Below are 19,862 nucleotides of genomic sequence, written 5' to 3'. Positions count from 1 at the left end.
GGGAACACAGGTGGAAATTGAGTGCCCAAATATCCCACAGAGATACTATAAAGAACTTTGTTAGTGTCAGAGTGGTTGACAAATGGAATGCATTAGGAAGTGATGTGGTGGAGGCTGACTCCATACACAGTTACAAGTGTAGATATGATAGAGTCCAGTAGGTTCAGGAACCTGTACATCAGTTGATTGACAGTTGATAGGCGGGACCAAAGAGCCAGAGCTCAATCCTCGCAAGCACAACTAGGTGAGTACACACACACTCTCACTCACACTCTCACTCACTCTCTCTCTCACTCACTCTTACACTTTCCCTCACTCACATGCTTAAGAAGAGTGATCCAAGCAGGAAGCAAGCAACGGAGAAAAGAGTTCAGTAATCATAAAGGCAAGTCAGGCGATGGTTGACTGCTCCGGACGTAGCACTAAAACACAGAAGCGAGGCAGCAAACAAACCACCTCGACACTTACACACTCAACCAATTATGGCAACGACAAAACATTTGCTGCATTTTCGACGAAAACACAAACAGAAGGTTAAACGCAAACACGCGAACTGATCGAGATGAACTGGGTCGAAGCGTCGATTAGTTTTTTCTATTTTTGTAACTATTTACCGTCACTAGACGAGGGCAAAGTATCAAATGAACAGAAAATATGCACATTTTAAGCAAAAATATTCAACATAAAATTGTCACACCACCTTTATGTTATGTTAATTGCTCTGATTTAATGTGAGAGGGTTGTTAAATAACGTGAAACAAACACTGGTTAAATAACTTGAGATCCTGCGTAAATAATTGATAATTACAATGCTTCAGTACCATAAAAAAAAAATTGTACAATCTCTCCAGACGAAAGAATCTTCAATTTCCGGAAAGGTGTTGATGGTTACACCGCCCCATCACCATCAGGCGGGTGGGGGGGGGGCTGCAGGTGGATGGGGAAGCCAGGGGGAGGGGGGGGAGGCGGGCCAGGTGGGGGCCCAATACTTGCACCCATTACCTCTCCCCTCTACGTGGGAGAGGTAGTGAGAGGCATTGTTGGTGAGTTAGAACGTGGGAGAGACAATGGATGGGAGTGGAAAGATGCTGATAATGAGAGATAAAACAAGATAGAGGAAGCTTTATAAGAAGATGTCACCAGACGCCAGACAACAGTGCCAAGATGTGCTCTTCTGTCACCACCTTGTTACTGGTTACTGCTGCTGCGCTCACTGGTAAGTCTCTCAACCTCCTCACCTGTACACCTGCCCTGCCTGTTAGCACTCCTCACCTGTACACCTGCCCTGCCTGTTAGCACTCCTCACCTGTACACCTGCCCTGCCTGTTAGCACTCCTCACCTGTACACCTGCCCTGCCTGTTAGCACTCCTCACCTGTACACCTGCCCTGTCTGTTAGCACTCCTCACCTGTACACCTGCCCTGCCTGTTAGCACTCCTCACCTGTACACCTGCCCTGCCTGTTAGCACTCCTCACCTGTACACCTGCCCTGCCTGTTAGCACTCCTCACCTGTACACCTGCCCTGCCTGTTAGCACTCCTCACCTGTACACCTGCCCTGCCTGTTAGCACTCCTCACCTGTACACCTGCCCTGCCTGTTAGCACTCCTCACCTGTACACCTGCCCTGCCTGTTAGCACTCCTCACCTGTACACCTGCCCTGCCTGTTAGCACTCCTCACCTGTACACCTGCCCTGCCTGTTAGCACTCCTCACCTGTACACCTGCCCTGCCTGTTAGCACTCCTCACCTGTACACCTGCCCTGCCTGTTAGCACTCCTCACCTGTACACCTGCCCTGCCTGTTAGCACTCCTCACCTGTACACCTGCCCTGTCTGTTAGCACTCCTCACCTGTACACCTGCCCTGCCTGTTAGCACTCCTCACCTGTACACCTGCCCTGTCTGTTAGCACTCCTCACCTGTACACCTGCCCTGTCTGTTAGCACTCCTCACCTGTACACCTGCCCTGTCTGTTAGCACTCCTCACCTGTACACCTGCCCTGTCTGTTAGCACTCCTCACCTGTACACCTGCCCTGTCTGTTAGCACTCCTCATCTGTACACCTGCCCTGTCTGTTAGCACTCCTCACCTGTACACCTGCCCTGCCTGTTAGCACTCCTCACCTGTACACCTGCCCTGTCTGTTAGCACTCCTCACCTGTACACCTGCCCTGCCTGTTAGCACTCCTCACCTGTACACCTGCCCTGCCTGTTAGCACTCCTCACCTGTACACCTGCCCTGCCTGTAAGCCAGGTTCACCTGTACACCTGCCCTGCCTGTAAGCACTCCTCACCTGTACACCTGCCCTGCCTGTAAGCACTCCTCACCTGTACACCTGCCCTGCCTGTAAGCACTCCTCACCTGTACACCTGCCCTGTCTGTTAGCACTCCTCACCTGTACACCTGCCCTGTCTGTAAGCACTCCTCACCTGTACACCTGCCCTGCCTGTAAGCACTCCTCACCTGTACACCTGCCCTGCCTGTAAGCACTCCTCACCTGTACACCTGCCCTGCCTGTAAGCACTCCTCACCTGTACACCTGCCCTGCCTGTAAGCACTCCTCACCTGTACACCTGCCCTGTCTGTTAGCACTCCTCACCTGTACACCTGCCCTGTCTGTTAGCACTCCTCACCTGTACACCTGCCCTGCCTGTAAGCACTCCTCACCTGTACACCTGCCCTGTCTGTTAGCACTCCTCACCTGTACACCTGCCCTGCCTGTAAGCACTCCTCACCTGTACACCTGCCCTGCCTGTTAGCACTCCTCACCTGTACACCTGCCCTGTCTGTTAGCACTCCTCACCTGTACACCTGCCCTGCCTGTAAGCCAGGTTCACCTGTACACCTGCCCTGCCTGTTAGCACTCCTCACCTGTACACCTGCCCTGCCTGTAAGCACTCCTCACCTGTACACCTGCCCTGCCTGTAAGCACTCCTCACCTGTACACCTGCCCTGCCTGTAAGCACTCCTCACCTGTACACCTGCCCTGTCTGTTAGCACTCCTCACCTGTACACCTGCCCTGTCTGTAAGCACTCCTCACCTGTACACCTGCCCTGCCTGTAAGCACTCCTCACCTGTACACCTGCCCTGCCTGTAAGCACTCCTCACCTGTACACCTGCCCTGCCTGTAAGCACTCCTCACCTGTGCACCTGCCCTGCCTGTAAGCACTCCTCACCTGTACACCTGCCCTGTCTGTTAGCACTCCTCACCTGTACACCTGCCCTGATTGTAAGCACTCCTCACCTGTACACCTGCCCTGTCTGTTAGCACTCCTCACCTGTACACCTGCCCTGCCTGTAAGCACTCCTCACCTGTACACCTGCCCTGTCTATTAGCACTCCTCACCTGTACACCTGCCCTGCCTGTAAGCACTCCTCACCTGTACACCTGCCCTGTCTGTTAGCACTCCTCACCTGTACACCTGCCCTGCCTGTAAGCACTCCTCACCTGTACACCTGCCCTGCCTGTAAGCACTCCTCACCTGTACACCTGCCCTGTCTGTAAGCACTCCTCACCTGTACGCCTGTCCTGCCTGTAAGCAAGTTTCACCTGTACTCCTGCCCTGCTTGTAAGCACTTCTCACCTGTACACCTGCCTGCCTGTAAGCACTCCTCACCTGTACACCTGCCCTGCCTGTTAGCACTCCTCACCTGTACACCTGCCCTGCCTGTAAGCACTTCTCACCTGTACACCTGCCCTGCCTGTAAGCACTCCTCACCTGTACACCTACCCTGCCTGTAAGCACTCCTCACCTGTACACCTGCCCTGTCTGTAAGCACTCCTCACCTGTACGCTTGTCCTGCCTGTAAGCAAGGTTCACCTGTACACCTGCCCTGCTTGTAAGCACTTCTCACCTGTACACCTGCCTGCCTGTAAGCACTCCTCACCTGTACACCTGCCCTGCCTGTAAGCAAGGTTCACCTGTACACCTGCCTGCCTGTAAGCACTTCTCACCTGTACACCTGCCTGCCTGTAAGCACTCCTCACCTGTACACCTGCCCTGCCTGTAAGCAAGGTTCACCTATACACCTGCCCTGCCTGTAAGCACTCCTCACCTGTACACCTGCCCTGTCTGTCAGCAAGGTTCACCTGTACACTTGCCCTGCCTGTAAGCACTCCTCACCTGTACACCTACCCTGTCTGTAAGCAATTTTTACCTGTACACCTGCCCTGCCTGTAAGCACTCCTCACCTGTACACCTGCCCTGCCTGTAAGCACTTCTCACCTGTACACCTGCCTGCCTGTAAGCACTTCTCACCTGTACACCTCCCTGCCTGTAAGCACTCCTCACCTGTACACCTGCCCTGCCTGTAAGCACTCCTCACCTGTACACTTGGCCTGCCTGTAAGCACTCCTCACCTGTACACCTGCCCTGCCTGTAAGCACTCCTCATCTGTACACCTGCCCTGCCTGTAAGCACTCCTCACCTGTACACCTGCCCTGCCTGTAAGCCAGGTTCACCTATACACCTGCCCTGCCTGTAAGCACTCCTCACCTGTACACCTGCTCTGCCTGTAAGCACTCCTCACCTGTACACCTGCTCTGCCTGTAAGCACTCCTCACCTGTACACCTGCCCTGCCTGTAAGCACTCCTCACCTGTACACTTGGCCTGCCTGTAAGCACTCCTCACCTGTACACCTGCCCTGTCTGTCAGCAAGGTTCACCTGTACACTTGCCCTGCCTGTAAGCAAGCCTCACCTGTACCCCTGGCCTGTCTGTAAGCACTCCTCACCTGTACCCCTGGCCTGTCTGTAAGCAAGCCTCACCTGTACACCTGCCCCACCTGTAAGCAATCCTCACCTGTATACCTGCCCCACCTGTAAACAAACCTTGCCTGTACACGTTCGCCACCTGTACACTTTATCCCCTCAACACATTCCCCTACTTAAACACCAATCTCCTTATATAACCTGTACCCAACCATAGAAAGTGAATTTAAGTTCTTTTTACAAGCTTCAATTTATCATTTCATGACATAAATATTACACATCTGTTGCATTACATAATCACTCCTGGCTTCAGAATACCATCACGTGTTCCAGTGCTCAGATAATCTGTACAGAGTTCTGCTTATCTCAGCTCAGGAGGTCGTAAGTCAGTCAGTCTGGGACATTCTGGAAGACAATGTTCAGGGAATTCAACGTTCCACTTCACGGTCCAGTTTAGCATGATGATATTGACGACTGACGTCACAAGTCGCCTCTCAATGGCTACATCATCAAATCACGTGACATATAGGATCTTCGTGATGACGGAAATGGCGTTTGGGCTGTACCGAGCGCCATCTTGCACTCTTATAAACTATATTAAAATATAGATAAATTCCAACACTAACTTTATTACAAATGTTTAGAAATGTAGGCAAGATGTTTAGAAATGTAGGCAAGATGTTTAGAAATGTAGACAAGATGTTTAGAAATGTAGGCAAGATGTTTAGAAATGTAGGCAAGATGTTTAGAAATGTAGGCAAGATGTTTAGAAATGTAGGCAAGATGTTTAGAAATGTAGGCAAGATGTTTAGAAATGTAGGCAAGATGTTTAGAAATGTAGGCAAGATGTTTAGAAATGTAGACAAGATGTTTAGAAATGTAGGCAAGATGTTTAGAAATGTAGGCAAGATGTTTAGAAATGTAGACAAGATGTTTAGAAATGTAGGCAAGATGTTTAGAAATGTAGGCAAGATGTTTAGAAATGTAGACAAGATGTTTAGAAATGTAGGCAAGATGTTTAGAAATGTAGACAAGATGTTTAGAAATGTAGGCAAGATGTTTAGAAATGTAGGCAAGATGTTTAGAAATGTAGACAAGATGTTTAGAAATGTAGGCAAGATGTTTAGAAATGTAGGCAAGATGTTTAGAAATGTAGGCAAGATGTTTAGAAATGTAGGCAAGATGTTTAGAAATGTAGGCAAGATGTTTAGAAATGTAGGCAAGATGTTTAGAAATGTAGGCAAGATGTTTAGAAATGTAGGCAAGATGTTTAGAAATGTAGGCAAGATGTTTAGAAATGTAGGCAAGATGTTTAGAAATGTAGGCAAGATGTTTAGAAATGTAGACAAGATGTTTAGAAATGTAGGCAAGATGTTTAGAAATGTAGGCAAGATGTTTAGAAATGTAGGCAAGATGTTTAGAAATGTAGGCAAGATGTTTAGAAATATACGCAAGGTGTTTAGAAATGTAGACATGCATACAATATACAATGGCAGTCCTTCAGCATAGTTGGTGGAGTGAATGACTCCAAAAAAGTTGAAATAATTGTTATTGCAGTTTCTTAACACCTGTACACCTATCACACCTGTACATCTGTCTTCCCCTTGTCTTACATGTAAACCTGTCCCACCTGTACACATGTACAACCTGTGCACCTGTCCCACATGTATACCTGTCCCATCTGTACACCTGTCCTACCTGTACACGAATCCCACCTGTACACATCCCAGCTGCAAAACCAGTTAACATAACACACATGCTTTCCTTCCCACATGTTGTGGTTAGTGAATAGCACATATATATTTTAATCATAAATACATATAATGCACATATTAATTTAAAAAATGAAGAGAGAGAAAGGTAGCGGGGGAGGGAGACAAAGAGAGAAGAGGAGGGAGGTAGAGAAAGAGTAGAGAGAGGGAGACGGGAATTATCAGGAGAAAGCGCCAAGCCATTACGACTATATAGCCCTTGGAAGGGGTCAAGAGATAAGGATTTGGGATGCGTCGGGGGGAGAGGGAGGAATGGTCTCCAACCACTTGGATGGTCGGGGATTGAACGCCAGCCTGCAGGAAGCGAGACCGTCGTTCTATCGTCAAGTCCAAGTGGTTGGGCAACAGAGGAGAGAGGGGAAGAGGAAGTAAAAGAACAAAAAGAGGAGAGAGAAATAGAGAGACACAGACACAGACAGAAAGCGAGAGAGAATGTGTACTCGCCTAATTATGTTTGCGGGGATTAAGCTTTAGGTCTTTGGTCCCGCCTCTCAACCGTCAATTAACTGGTGTACAGATTCCTGAGCCTATTGGGCTCTATCATATCTACATTTGAAACTGTGTATGGAGTCAGCCTCCACCACATCACTGCCTAATGCATTCCATTTGTTAACTACTCTGACACTGAACAAATTCATTCTAATGTGAGTGAGTGAGTGAGTGAGTGAGTGAGTGAGTGAGTGAGTGAGTGAGTGAGTGAGTGAGTGAGTGAGTGAGTGAGTGAGTGAGGTAGATACCATACAGATAATGGTGGTAATATTGACAGGTGCAGCCATGTGAGTGAGCCAGACTTGCATCACCTGGCGGTGAAGCAAGTCATGATAGGGCGATGACTGATATTTCTTAATCACTTGGGATATGAACGATATATATTATTAATAATTATTTTAAGAAAAAATATAAAAGTGAATAAGACATTTGTTTAAGCGAAATAGGTTTGAACACAGACTGGTAATTAATGTCATGATGAATATAATGGTCATCACATCACATGATGTGATAACCATCAATCTACGCATTAAATGGTCGATTTCATACGTTAGTTGAGAGGGAAACTTAATTACATTTATTCATCTTAATTCACGCTCCATTATAAAATATTTTCACCCAGTTTCTCATGTCACTCCTGCACTCTGAGCCCTTGACACTCAACCCACAGCCAATTCTCACCTCTCTCTCATCTCCACTCTCATCCATTAACATCTCGCTCATCCCTCTCTTTCCCCCTCGCATAATTATCTCCCTATCTTCCCCCATTTCTTGCCCCACCACCTATCATCCTACTCTCACCCCTCCTTCCTCCCCCAGCTGGGGTGAGGGCCGTCAACGTGACGAGCGTGATCACGGCGCCCCGGACGGTTTTGGTGGGGGAGAAGCTGTACCTTCCCTGCCAGGCGGAGGGCATCTTCCTCACGTGCGGCTGGGACTCTCCCCTGGTGAGCTGAGGCTGCTGAGACGCGTAACCTAGCGCTGAGGCTGGTGAGATGTGTGTGTGTGGCTAAGGCTGCAGAGACTTGTGAATGAGGCTGCTGAGACGTGTTGCTAAGGATGTGTGTGTGTGGCTGAGGCTGTTGAGACGCGAAGCTGCTGAGATTTGTGGCCGAGACCTGTAACTGAAACTGCTGAGACGTGTGCCTGAGGCTACTGAGACGTGTGCCTGAGGCTACTGAGACGTGTGCCTGAGGCTACTGAGACGTTTAACTAAAACTATTGAGGCGTGTGGTTGAAACATGTGGCTGAGGCTACCAGCTGCCCGTCGCACTGGAATGCATGTCTTCCAATTTATCTAGACGATCTGGACAACACTGGTATCTTATCTGTTCACAAGCAAGACTATCATGTTCCAGAATATTATAAATTACAAAAAACTAATCCATGCTTTTCTCTCCTCTCCCATTAATTTTTCTCTTCCTTTCTCCGCACGTGACTCCTTTTCCCTTTCCCTCTTTTTTATATTCTTATCTTTCTCTGTTGTTTCAACTTTCCTTTCTCCTACTTATCTTTCTCTCCTGACTCTCTCACCATCAGGACGAGATCATTTATCCAGAAGACCTGACGGACCCTGACGGGCCCATTGTGCCTTTCCCCGGGTTCAACTGTGGGATCATCGTCAACGAAGTCACTCTAGAGGACTCTGGACACTGGGCCTGCATCGCCACCGTCGAGGATGGCTTCGACGCTCAAGGGGGAGACGTCACCGTCAGACGTAAGTACTGTACGTTTGTGTATAACGTCCTATCGTACCTATGTATAACGCAAGAAGGCGACGTGCTGGCTGTAATGTGTGCGTTTGTCTATCTCTGTGTCTGTTTAAGCCCAGTTCTTTCTTGCTTAGTGTGTTGCATTCTATCTGAATTATTTGTAGTGTTTCACTTCCAAGTGTCAAACAGGATGGAGGATGTGACATCAACCCAGGTCACACTGTCTCGTAGCGTATAAATAATGTGAGTTGTAATTAAAGGTAATTATTTGGAGAAAGTGCTAAGCTATTATGACTATGTTGACCAAACCACACACTAGAAAATGAAGGGACGACGACGTTTCGGTCCGTCCTGGACCATTCTCAAGTCGACTGTGATATCGATTCCAGAATCAACGTATTTCAGTCACGTTATTGTGACTCTTCGTCTGCTATTATGACTATGTTACACTTGGAAGGGATACCTAAACCACAGTTTGTCAGAGGAATCAGAAATGTTATTTCTTATAATGAGGGAAGCTGCACGAGAGTTGTTATGATAAATGATAGGTCGAATCCTTGTGTTTTCATTGCAAGGTTTACAATACCTGTCAATTATATCCTGAACCCCCTTTTCATCCTTTTTATTGGCCTGAGTAAATTTATTTTTAAAATACACAACAATTATATGAAATCACAATGGCGTGATATACCAGAGAAAATTCTTTTTAAAGCAAGTTCCAGCACTATGTGTTAGAGTCTTCAACTCGTTGGTTTCGTGTTGGGCTTAATGCGTGTAAACCTCTGGAGAGTTATTAAGGCAATCACAGGTACTTACTGACCAGCCTGCAAGAATACTTTGGATCAAAAACATTGTCTATTCCCTAATCAAACTTTGAGTGTATTTACACTTAGAAGCGGAGTACACTTCCAAATGATATCCCTAGCCTACTTAAACTGGTAAATATATTAACACAGACCTACGTGTTACTGAGGACCTATGTGTCATCCACCATTGACTGAATCCAGCAGCCCGTCCTCATAAGGAAAGGCCCAAGTACATTCCATGCCCCCGCCAAACACCCTGTTTATGAATGAAAAACTGTTTACTCACGACTCAGAATTGATGATGTCCGAACAGTTCCCGAATAAGTGCTTCGCTGACGACTTTTGTTTGAACTACAACGCTGTAAATGCTATACCCACGTACTACAAATAATTGCCAACAGAACCTAAACTAACCAATACCTAAATATGCACAGTATGTTAATATATAACAATATTAATCTAGGCGACGCCGGCTAGGTCGAGAGGTGTCGGGTGTTGGCGGGTCTTGGTGGCCTCCCGGTGTGCCCTCGACCGTGGTGGGCGGCTGGCTTCTGCTCCGCAGGAGGGCACTGGATGACTTTGAGTTTAAGTTGGGGGCCGAGTTTCTGGTTTTGCTGCGTGGGGTGGTGAAGGTGCTTGTCACCCTGAGGGACTCTTGGGGCTCCCCAATCATCCACATGTGTATTTGCCGCTAGGCACATTAGTTTCCGCCGATAGGCGACATTCATTTCGCCATTAGGCTTTGCGGTTAACCCTTTACGGATACGCCGGGGTGCATCTGATCCCTCGATCGTCGCCGCCCCTAAATCAACAACAACAACAACAACACCCTACACTCCTAACAGGGAGACCTATGAGACACCTTAACTGAGAATGGGGGACAGGGTCGTCATATTCTTTGTCCTGACTTCATTTACGTGATACCATTTATGATGCTACTTTTTCACATACTGCAATTTCAACCATTTTATTTTCAGCAAATAATCTTGGTATGAACGAAAAAGCGTATAGTTCTCTGTCACAGCCGTCCATACTGCCAGGTCATCAGTGCTCCAGCGTGACGCCCAGGTATACTCCAACGTAAACCCTCCCCATTTCCTCCCTTCCGCCTTAAAATATACCAGTATGCCAATATACTTAGCCACGTATGCTTGACCCAGCGGTGTCGTCGTGGCCGGGGGTGGTAGCCAACGTGTCGTCGCCCCTGGCAGGAGTGTGGGGAGAGTGGGGCGAAGTCCAACTCTGCCCGGCCAACGCCTTCGCTGACTCCCTCGAACTCAAGGTAAATCAGTCATTTTTGTTACCGTGTAAAGTGTTAAAAACATACGGTTTCCATCACCATTTGCTAATATTATTAATTAAAAATGCAAAATATAACATACTATCATACAATATACTATTATGTAAACGTTTATCTAGATATGTTTCACCTCACAAACCATCTAGTTTGATCTCGGCTCTTGGGCCAGCACCTGCCCAGGCCACAGGAAGCAGAGGCAGGATAATACGACCGTATATAATGTTACAGAAATAGAGTATTCAAGAAACTGGAAAGATTGAAAGATTTTAAGGAATTATATTTTTATCGGCTAGGCTTATGGTTTTCCAATGTCGGGGGGCAGAAGGTCTGTTAGGCTTACTGAAGTCCGTCCTAGGCCAACTGTTCACTTTCCCAGTGATGTAACCCACAACAGTTGCCTTACTCCAGGGTTTTTCCTAACCACTTGAACTAGACGGCCTCGCTTCATGCAGGTCACCGTTCAATCCCCAACCGTCCAAGTTGTTTGGCGCCATTCCTTTCCCCCGTCCCATCCCAAATCTCTATCCTGACCCCTTTCAAGTGCTATATAGTCCTAATGGCTCAGCGCTTTCTCCTCATAATTACCTTACTCCCGGGTTCGCCTATTTACTTTTATGTGAACAGTTAAATTAGGTGAAAGAAAACGTGCCCACACGTCTCTGTCCTGTCATGGAAGCTGAATCCGGATTCTTTTGTTGTGAACAGACTGCGATCACCAGGGAAAATATTATAACGAAGAAATTAATTAAAGTTGAATGACAAATATAAGAAGGGAGTAACACGTTGATGAATGAAGAGACTGATAGAGCAATGAATGCTGATGAATAAAGAGACAGATGGAACAATGAACGAAGAGAGAGAGATGGAGTAAATGAATGACTTCCTGAGTTACAGTTCAGAGTGCTTATGCATGAAATGTAAGTTTGAAACTGCGGTTGTGATAACATAAGTAATAATGACAACAATTATTTGTTGATATTATTTTAAGACTGAGAGCTGTATCGTACGGTGGAGTGTTAGAACACGTGTGACGTGGGATTTGATTGGGGAGTAGAGTTGAGGGATTGTTGATATATGGAACAAATTACCAGGTTACATTATAATGGTGGGAGCGTTGGATTGTTTCAAGCGAAGGTTACACACATTTACCTGAATTTATCTGAGGGCCACTAAAACTCTATTGACATCGACGAGTACAGGAAGCCAGCGGCTTGTCAAAGTTCTCCCCCCCCCCGTTTGTCCTGATGATTTTTTTCGAGCTAGGTTTAATAGTTCAGCAGAGATCTGGTATTTACGACTCCGGCGGGTAGGCGGTTCCGTGGATTTATAACTCGTGGATGAAAAAACATGTTTTGAGTCTTTGCTTGGCTTGTTGAGCTTGAAACTGTTGCTCCTTGTTTGTGTTACATCTGACCTTTTAGAAGAAGTTGTCTGTATCAACAATATATGATAATATATATATATATATATATATATATATATATATATATATATATATATATATATATATATATATATATATATATATATATATATATATATATATATATCCATTGTGAGAGTTTAAGAGAAATGGAATATGGAATGGTAAGGAATTAAGCTCGGAAAATTTCTAAAAAATGTTTTTAATTCTTTTAACCTTTATTCCTGTTGTGATATTCAATTAGGTCGCCTGAGGAAGGACTTCCTTAGCTAACACACCAGTGTAGTAAGCAGCTCATTCCTCACTCTGGGACCATTTATGAACAATTGACTTGGCACGAGCAAACGCAGAGACCCCAAAAAGTTGAAATCCCCTCCATTTAGGCCGTTGACCTTCGCCATTCGCCGAAGCGAATCTAGCGAGTAGGTCCTAGGCTCTCACAACAATAATTTATTGTTGTGTGGTGCCATATATTTAGTCCAAAACTCAAAAATCAGTCTCAATTTAATAGTCGAATGTGACAGTACACTTGCAGGGCAATATGAATGTGTGGGGTGTAACGAAAAGACAGTGTTCAACATAATAACTTAGTTTATTCAATAAAGTACTAACTACTACAACAAAAACAAAAGAAGTATCAATGATGTTACTCGAAATCCTTCCTGTGACACATTTAATGACAGCTAGACACCAGCCCCTCGGACTGCATAATGAACTAACTGGAACATAAGGCGTGAACACAGAGGAACCAATCAAGCAAGACAATCTAATCTCTAATCACAAATACAACAATTGACACGGTAGGCTATGAGAACCGTCTCCAATAACCTCCTATTCGTTCCCTATACTCCTTGCAGCCTACACCTGCAATAGCGGTTGCAATGCAATAAAATTAGTAGCCTGTCAATGACAGATCAATGACTAATGGGTTCACTGGCAACTGCAGCAACCCTTCCTCAAATTAATCTTTACGTTAACACGCCGTCCCACGGACGATCAACAATCAATAACAATTGATTTACGTTAATAACAAAGTAACATTTACGTTAATTTAATAAATCTTACAACTGTCACTAGTAACGCGGAAATTACATAACACGCTACCCGTCGAACATTCAGTCAGTAAATCCCATTAATCCCTGTACTTCCAGACAACTGATTAATCTCTTTACTAGTTACGTTTATTTACGTTATTTTACGTTATCGGTTACTATAATATATATATATATATATATATATATATATATATATATATATATATATATGTCGTACCTAGTAGCCAGAACGTGCTTCTCAGCCTACTATGCAAGGCCCGATTTGCCTAATAAGCCTAGATTTCATGAATTAATTGTTTTTCGACTACCTAAACTACCTAACCTAACCTAACCTAACTTTTTCGGCTACCTAACCTAACCTAACCTATAGAGATAGGTTAGGTTAGGTTAGGTAGGGTTGGTTAGGTTCGGTCATATATCTACGTTAATTTTAACTCGAATAAAAAAAAATTGACCTTATACATAACGAAATGGGTAGCTTTATCATTTCATAAGAAAAAAATTAGAGAAAATATACTAATTCAGGAAAACTTTGCTTATTAGGCAAATCGGGCCTTGCATAGTAGGCTGAGAAGTGCGTTCTGGCTACTAGGTACGACATATATATATATATATATATATATATATATATATATATATATATATATATATATATATATATATATATATATATATATAAAGTTTTGTTGGGTATAAATAGGAGCTGCTTCGCCTGGTCCAACAGGTCATCTGCATGTCCTTTATTCTTATTTTCTCGTGATCTTAAAAAGTTGCTAAGACTTATGCCATGGATATAAACGGTGAATGTTATCTAATATGATGCAGATTTCTCAAAGAAATCAGACCACCTGTGAGACGGAACCTCCTTGAGAAAAGCTCAAATGTATTAGTTATAATCTCAGAGTCCCCAGACTCAGTGGGGCCTCTATTGGCTTACGTCTATGTGTTTATGGATCACATATGTGAACCATAAACACTCAGTCATCATGTAGGTTATACCAACATACCGCCATGTATATACCAACATACCATCATATAGGTTATACCAACATACCATCATGTAGGTTATACCTACATATGTAACATAGAGCGGGCCACACATGCACTGGCTCAAAACTCCACAGATGGATTTTAGTATGAAGTTTTGCTTAAATGACATTAAATGTTTTGAAAGAATATATATATATATATATATATTTTATTAAATATGACCGAAAAAGTAAGATTAATAATTCTAACACGAATTTTCTCAATCTTTCGTACATTATGCTTCACTGTTGGAGGTAAATCAAAAATCACTTCTCCAAAATTCATTTTTATTTCTAGTCTGACGCGACACGGGCGCGTTTCGTAAAACTTATTACATTTTCAAAGACTTCACAAATACACAACTGATTAGAACTTGCGTTTCCCTGATTTTATATCTACATTTGAGTGAGGTGGGAAGGGTGATGTGGCATTACATTTGAGTGAGGTGGGAAGGATGATGTGGCATTAGAGGATATTAATAGGGTATTAAAAGTATCAACACAAGACAGAACACGAAACAATGGATATTGAATAGAAGTGTTTGTAGAAAGCCTATTGGTCCATATTTCTTGATGCTTCTATATTGGAGCGGAGTCTTGAGGTGGGTAGAATATAGTTGTGCAATAATTGGCTGTTGATTGCTGGTGTTGACTTCTTGATGTGTAGTGCCTCGCAAACGTCAAGCCGCCTGCTATCGCTGTATCTATCGATGATTTCTGTGTTGTTTACTAGGATTTCTCTGGCGATGGTTTGGTTATGGGAAGAGATTATATGTTCCTTAATGGAGCCCTGTTGTTTATGCATCGTTAAACGCCTAGAAAGAGATGTTGTTGTCTTGCCTATATACTGGGTTTTTTGGAGCTTACAGTCCCCAAGTGGGCATTTGAAGGCATAGACGACGTTAGTCTCTTTTAAAGCGTTCTGTTTCGTGTCTGGAGAGTTTCTCATGAGTAGGCTGGCCGTTTTTCTGGTTTTATAGTAAATCGTCAGTTGTATCCTCTGATTTTTGTCTGTAGGGATAACGTTTCTATTAACAATATCTTTCAGGACCCTTTCCTCTGTTTTATGAGCTGTGGAAAAGAAGTTCCTGTAAAATAGTCTAATAGGGGGTATAGGTGTTGTGTTAGTTGTCTCTTCGGAGGTTGCATGGCTTTTCACTTTCCTTCTTATGATGTCTTCGATGAAACCATTGGAGAAGCCGTTATTGACTAGAACCTGCCTTACCCTACATAGTTCTTCGTCGACTTGCTTCCATTCTGAGCTGTGGCTGAGAGCACGGTCGACGTATGCGTTAACAACACTCCTCTTGTACCTGTCAGGGCAGTCGCTGTTGGCATTTAGGCACATTCCTATGTTTGTTTCCTTTGTGTAGACTGCAGTGTGGAAACCTCCGCCCTTTTCCATGACTGTTACATCTAGAAAAGGCAGCTTCCCATCCTTTTCCGTCTCGTAAGTGAAACGCAGCACGGAACTCTGCTCAAATGCCTCCTTCAGCTCCTGCAGATGTCTGACATCAGGTACCTGTGTAAAAATGTCGTCAACATACCTGCAGTATATGGCCGGTTTCAAGTTCATGTCGACTAAGACTTTTTGCTCGATGGTACCCATGTAGAAGTTTGCAAACAGGACACCTAGGGGAGAACCCATAGCGACCCCATCTACTTGCTTATACATATGCCCATCCGGGCTCAAGAAGGGTGCCTCTTTAGTACAAGCTTGGAGTAGTTTCCTCAGAATACTTTCTGGCATGTCAAGAGGAGTACAGGAGTACATATAATCTCTTCCCATAACCAAACCATCGCCAGAGAAATCCTAGTAAACAACACAGAAATCATCGATAGATACAGCGATAGCAGGCGGCTTGACGTTTGCGAGGCACTACACATCAAGAAGTCAACACCAGCAATCAACAGCCAATTATTGCACAACTATATTCTACCCACCTCAAGACTCCGCTCCAATATAGAAGCATCAAGAAATATGGACCAATAGGCTTTCTACAAACACTTCTATTCAATATCCATTGTTTCGTGTTCTGTCTTGTGTTGATACTTTTAATACCCTATTAATATCCTCTAATGCCACATCATCCTTCCCACCTCACTCAAATGTAATGCCACATCACCCTTCCCACCTCACTCAAATGTAGATATAAAATCAGGGAAACGCAAGTTCTAATCAGTTGTGTATTTGTGAAGTCTTTGAAAATGTAATAAGTTTTACGAAACGCGCCCGTGTCGCGTCAGACTAGAAATAAAAATGAATTTTGGAGAAGTGATTTTTGATTTACCTCCAACAGTGAAGCATAATGTACGAAAGATTGAGAAAATTCGTGTTAGAATTATTAATCTTACTTTTTCGGTCATATTTAATAAAATATGTCTACAGGAAAGACTGCTACCAAAATATACTAATATATATATATATATATATATATATATATATATATATATATATATATATATATATATATATATATATATATATATATATATATATATATATGTCGTACCTAGTAGCCAGAACTCACTTCTCAGCCTACTATTCAAGGCCCGATTTGCCTAATAAGCCAAGTTTTCCTGAATTAATATATTTACTATAATTTTTTTCTTATGAAATGATAAAGCAACCCTTTTCTCTATGTATGAGGTCAATTTTTTTTTATTGGAGTTAAAATTAACGTAGATATATGACCGAACCTAACCAACCCTACCTAACCTAACCTAACCTATATTTATAGGTAAGGTTAGGTTAGGTAGCCAAAAAAAGCTAGGTTAGGTTAGGTTAGGTAGGTTAGGTAGACGAAAAAACATTAATTCATGAAAACTTGGCTTATTAGGCAAATCGGGCCTTGAATAGTAGGCTGAGAAGTGCGTTCTGGCTATTAGGTACGACATATATATATATATATATATATATATATATATATATATATATATATATATATATATATATATATATATATATATATATATATATATATATATATATATATATATATATATATATATATATATATATATGTCGTACCTAGTAGCCAGAACTCACTTCTCAGCCTACTATTCAAGGCCCGATTTGCCTAATAAGCCAAGTTTTCCTAAATTAATATATTTACTATAATTTTTTTCTTATGAAATGATAAGGCAACCCTTTTCTCTATGTATGAGATCAATTTTTTTTTATTGGAGTTAAAATTAACGTAGATATATGACCGAACCTAACCAACCCTACCTAACCTAACCTAACCTATATATATAGGTAAGGTTAGGTTAGGTAGCCAAAAAAAGCTAGGTTAGGTTAGGTTAGGTAGGTTAGGTAGACGAAAAAACATTAATTCATGAAAACTTGGCTTATTAGGCAAATCGGGCCTTGAATAGTAGGCTGAGAAGTGCGTTCTGGCTATTAGGTACGACATATATATATATATATATATATATATATATATATATATATATATATATATATATATATATATATGTCGTACCTAGTAGCCAGAACGTAATTCTCAGCCTACTATGCAAGGCCCGATTTACCTAATAAGCCAAGTTTTCCTGAATTAATATATTTTCTCTAATTTTTTTCTTATGAAATGATAAACCTACCCATTTCATTATGTATGAGGTCAATTTTTTTTAATTGGATTTAAAATTAACGTAGATATATGACAGAACCTAACCAACCCTACCTAACCTAACCTAATCTATCTTTATAGGTTAGGTTAGGTTAGGTAGCCGAAAAAGTTAGGTTAGGTTAGGTTAGGTAGGTTAGGTAGTCGAAAAACAATTAATTCATGAAAACTTGGCTTATTAGGCAAATCGGGCCTTGCATAGTAGGCTGAGAAGTGCGTTCTGGCTACTAGGTACGACATATATATATATATATATATATATATATATATATATATATATATATATATATATATATATATATGTCGTACCTAGTAGCCAGAACGTAATTCTCAGCCTACTATGCAAGGCCCGATTTACCTAATAAGCCAAGTTTTCCTGAATTAATATATTTTCTCTAATTTTTTTCTTATGAAATGATAAACCTACCCATTTCATTATGTATGAGGTCAATTTTTTTTAATTGGATTTAAAATTAACGTAGATATATGACAGAACCTAACCAACCCTACCTAACCTAACCTAATCTATCTTTATAGGTTAGGTTAGGTTAGGTAGCCGAAAAAGTTAGGTTAGGTTAGGTTAGGTAGGTTAGGTAGTCGAAAAACAATTAATTCATGAAAACTTGGCTTATTAGGCAAATCGGGCCTTGCATAGTAGGCTGAGAAGTGCGTTCTGGCTACTAGGTACGACATATATATATATATATATATATATATATATATATATATATATATATATATATATATATATATATATATATATATATATATATATATATATATATATATATATACACAGTATCTATAAAAGCGAATCTGTTTGTCTGTTCGAGGTTGGAGAGCATGCGCCTGGGGCTTGCCTCATAAAACATTGCAGGGTGATTGGTCTTTGTCTGGGGATAGTCAGGTGGTTTGGGGGGTCGATCCCCTTGACAGGAAATAACAAATCATGCTAATTTTCATTCACGCTAAATAAAAGATTCCATCCTCACTAAAATTACTGGGATGAAGTGAATGTGGTGAGTATCGTGAAGGTGGTGAAGGGGAGGGAAGTTGGTGAATAGTAAGAAATGTGGTGAATGGTAGGGAAGGTAGTAAACGGTAAGGAAGGTGGTGAGTGAGTGATAGGAAAGAGGGGGGGGGGTAAGGACAGGGAAAATACGTAGTTAATCCAATTAGCTCGTTATCATACTTGGTTAATCCAGTAAGAATGCAATAAGAACCTTGTAATGAAGTAATTCAATTCGAGCTGTGGTAGACGGGCGGTTCCTGTGTTGTAATGTTAGTACCCGCGTGTGTGTCTCCCGCCAGTCCGAGGCGCCCACCACCGGGGACAACACGGCTGCCAATGGACTCCTCCTGCCGTGCCGGCAACAGGGAGGCGCGCTGCCCACCGCCATCACCAGCTCCATGGGCGACTTCGGTACTTGGAGAGGTACGTAGGCTTCTTCTCAGAGCAGGAGACAGTAGGCAACCATCAGTTACAAGTGACTATGGAGTTGCGCTCTGGTTGTCGGTCTGGAGTGGCCTCTCCAGGGCGCAAAGCCAGGGTGGGTTGATATGGAGGAGAAGCTGTCACCCAAGCAGCAGGTCCCCTATTTTTAGTTTAGGAAATAAAATTAGGGAAGGAGACAACGAAAGGAATTTTTGTTTAAAAATTCTCCTCACTGTAACTCTACTCTGAAATACTGTATCTATAATTAATGCCATACTCACGTGAACAGTCTCATTCAGTCTGTGGTTTTCTTCCACTCATCCATGGACGTAGGTCTACAGTACTGCCCAATTCCAGAGTACATCGACCAGTTTCAGTTAAGAGTGGAACCTGAGAATGCCTTTGACGACACGGCTGTCAACGACATCAAGTTCACCTGTACCCACTACCCTGAGGTAATGTGTCGGGTCGGGTCAGGTGTCCCCTGGTCAGGTCAACGGGT

At 43.0% G+C, this 19,862-nt stretch overlaps 1 protein-coding gene across 1 annotated transcript in view; it reads left to right on the top strand.

Annotated features, from left to right (window-relative positions):
* The first annotated feature begins 1,058 nt into the window (after nt 1–1,058).
* LOC123752222 (vitelline membrane outer layer protein 1) overlaps nt 1,059–19,862 on the top strand; it is a 21,181-nt gene continuing 2,377 nt past the window's right edge. The window contains exons 1-6 of the mRNA XM_045734281.2: nt 1,059–1,216; nt 7,792–7,919; nt 8,512–8,689; nt 10,651–10,772; nt 19,237–19,360; nt 19,694–19,815. Coding sequence (XP_045590237.2) covers nt 1,165–1,216; nt 7,792–7,919; nt 8,512–8,689; nt 10,651–10,772; nt 19,237–19,360; nt 19,694–19,815 — 726 coding nt within the window. The 5' untranslated portion in view covers nt 1,059–1,164. The remainder of the gene's footprint in view (nt 1,217–7,791; nt 7,920–8,511; nt 8,690–10,650; nt 10,773–19,236; nt 19,361–19,693; nt 19,816–19,862) is intronic.

This window comes from Procambarus clarkii, chromosome 10 (assembly GCF_040958095.1).
Source record: "Procambarus clarkii isolate CNS0578487 chromosome 10, FALCON_Pclarkii_2.0, whole genome shotgun sequence".
Classification (NCBI taxonomy): Eukaryota; Metazoa; Arthropoda; class Malacostraca; order Decapoda; family Cambaridae; genus Procambarus; species Procambarus clarkii.
Note: the sequence above shows the minus strand (reverse complement) of the source record. Positions and strands in the feature narration are given on the sequence as shown.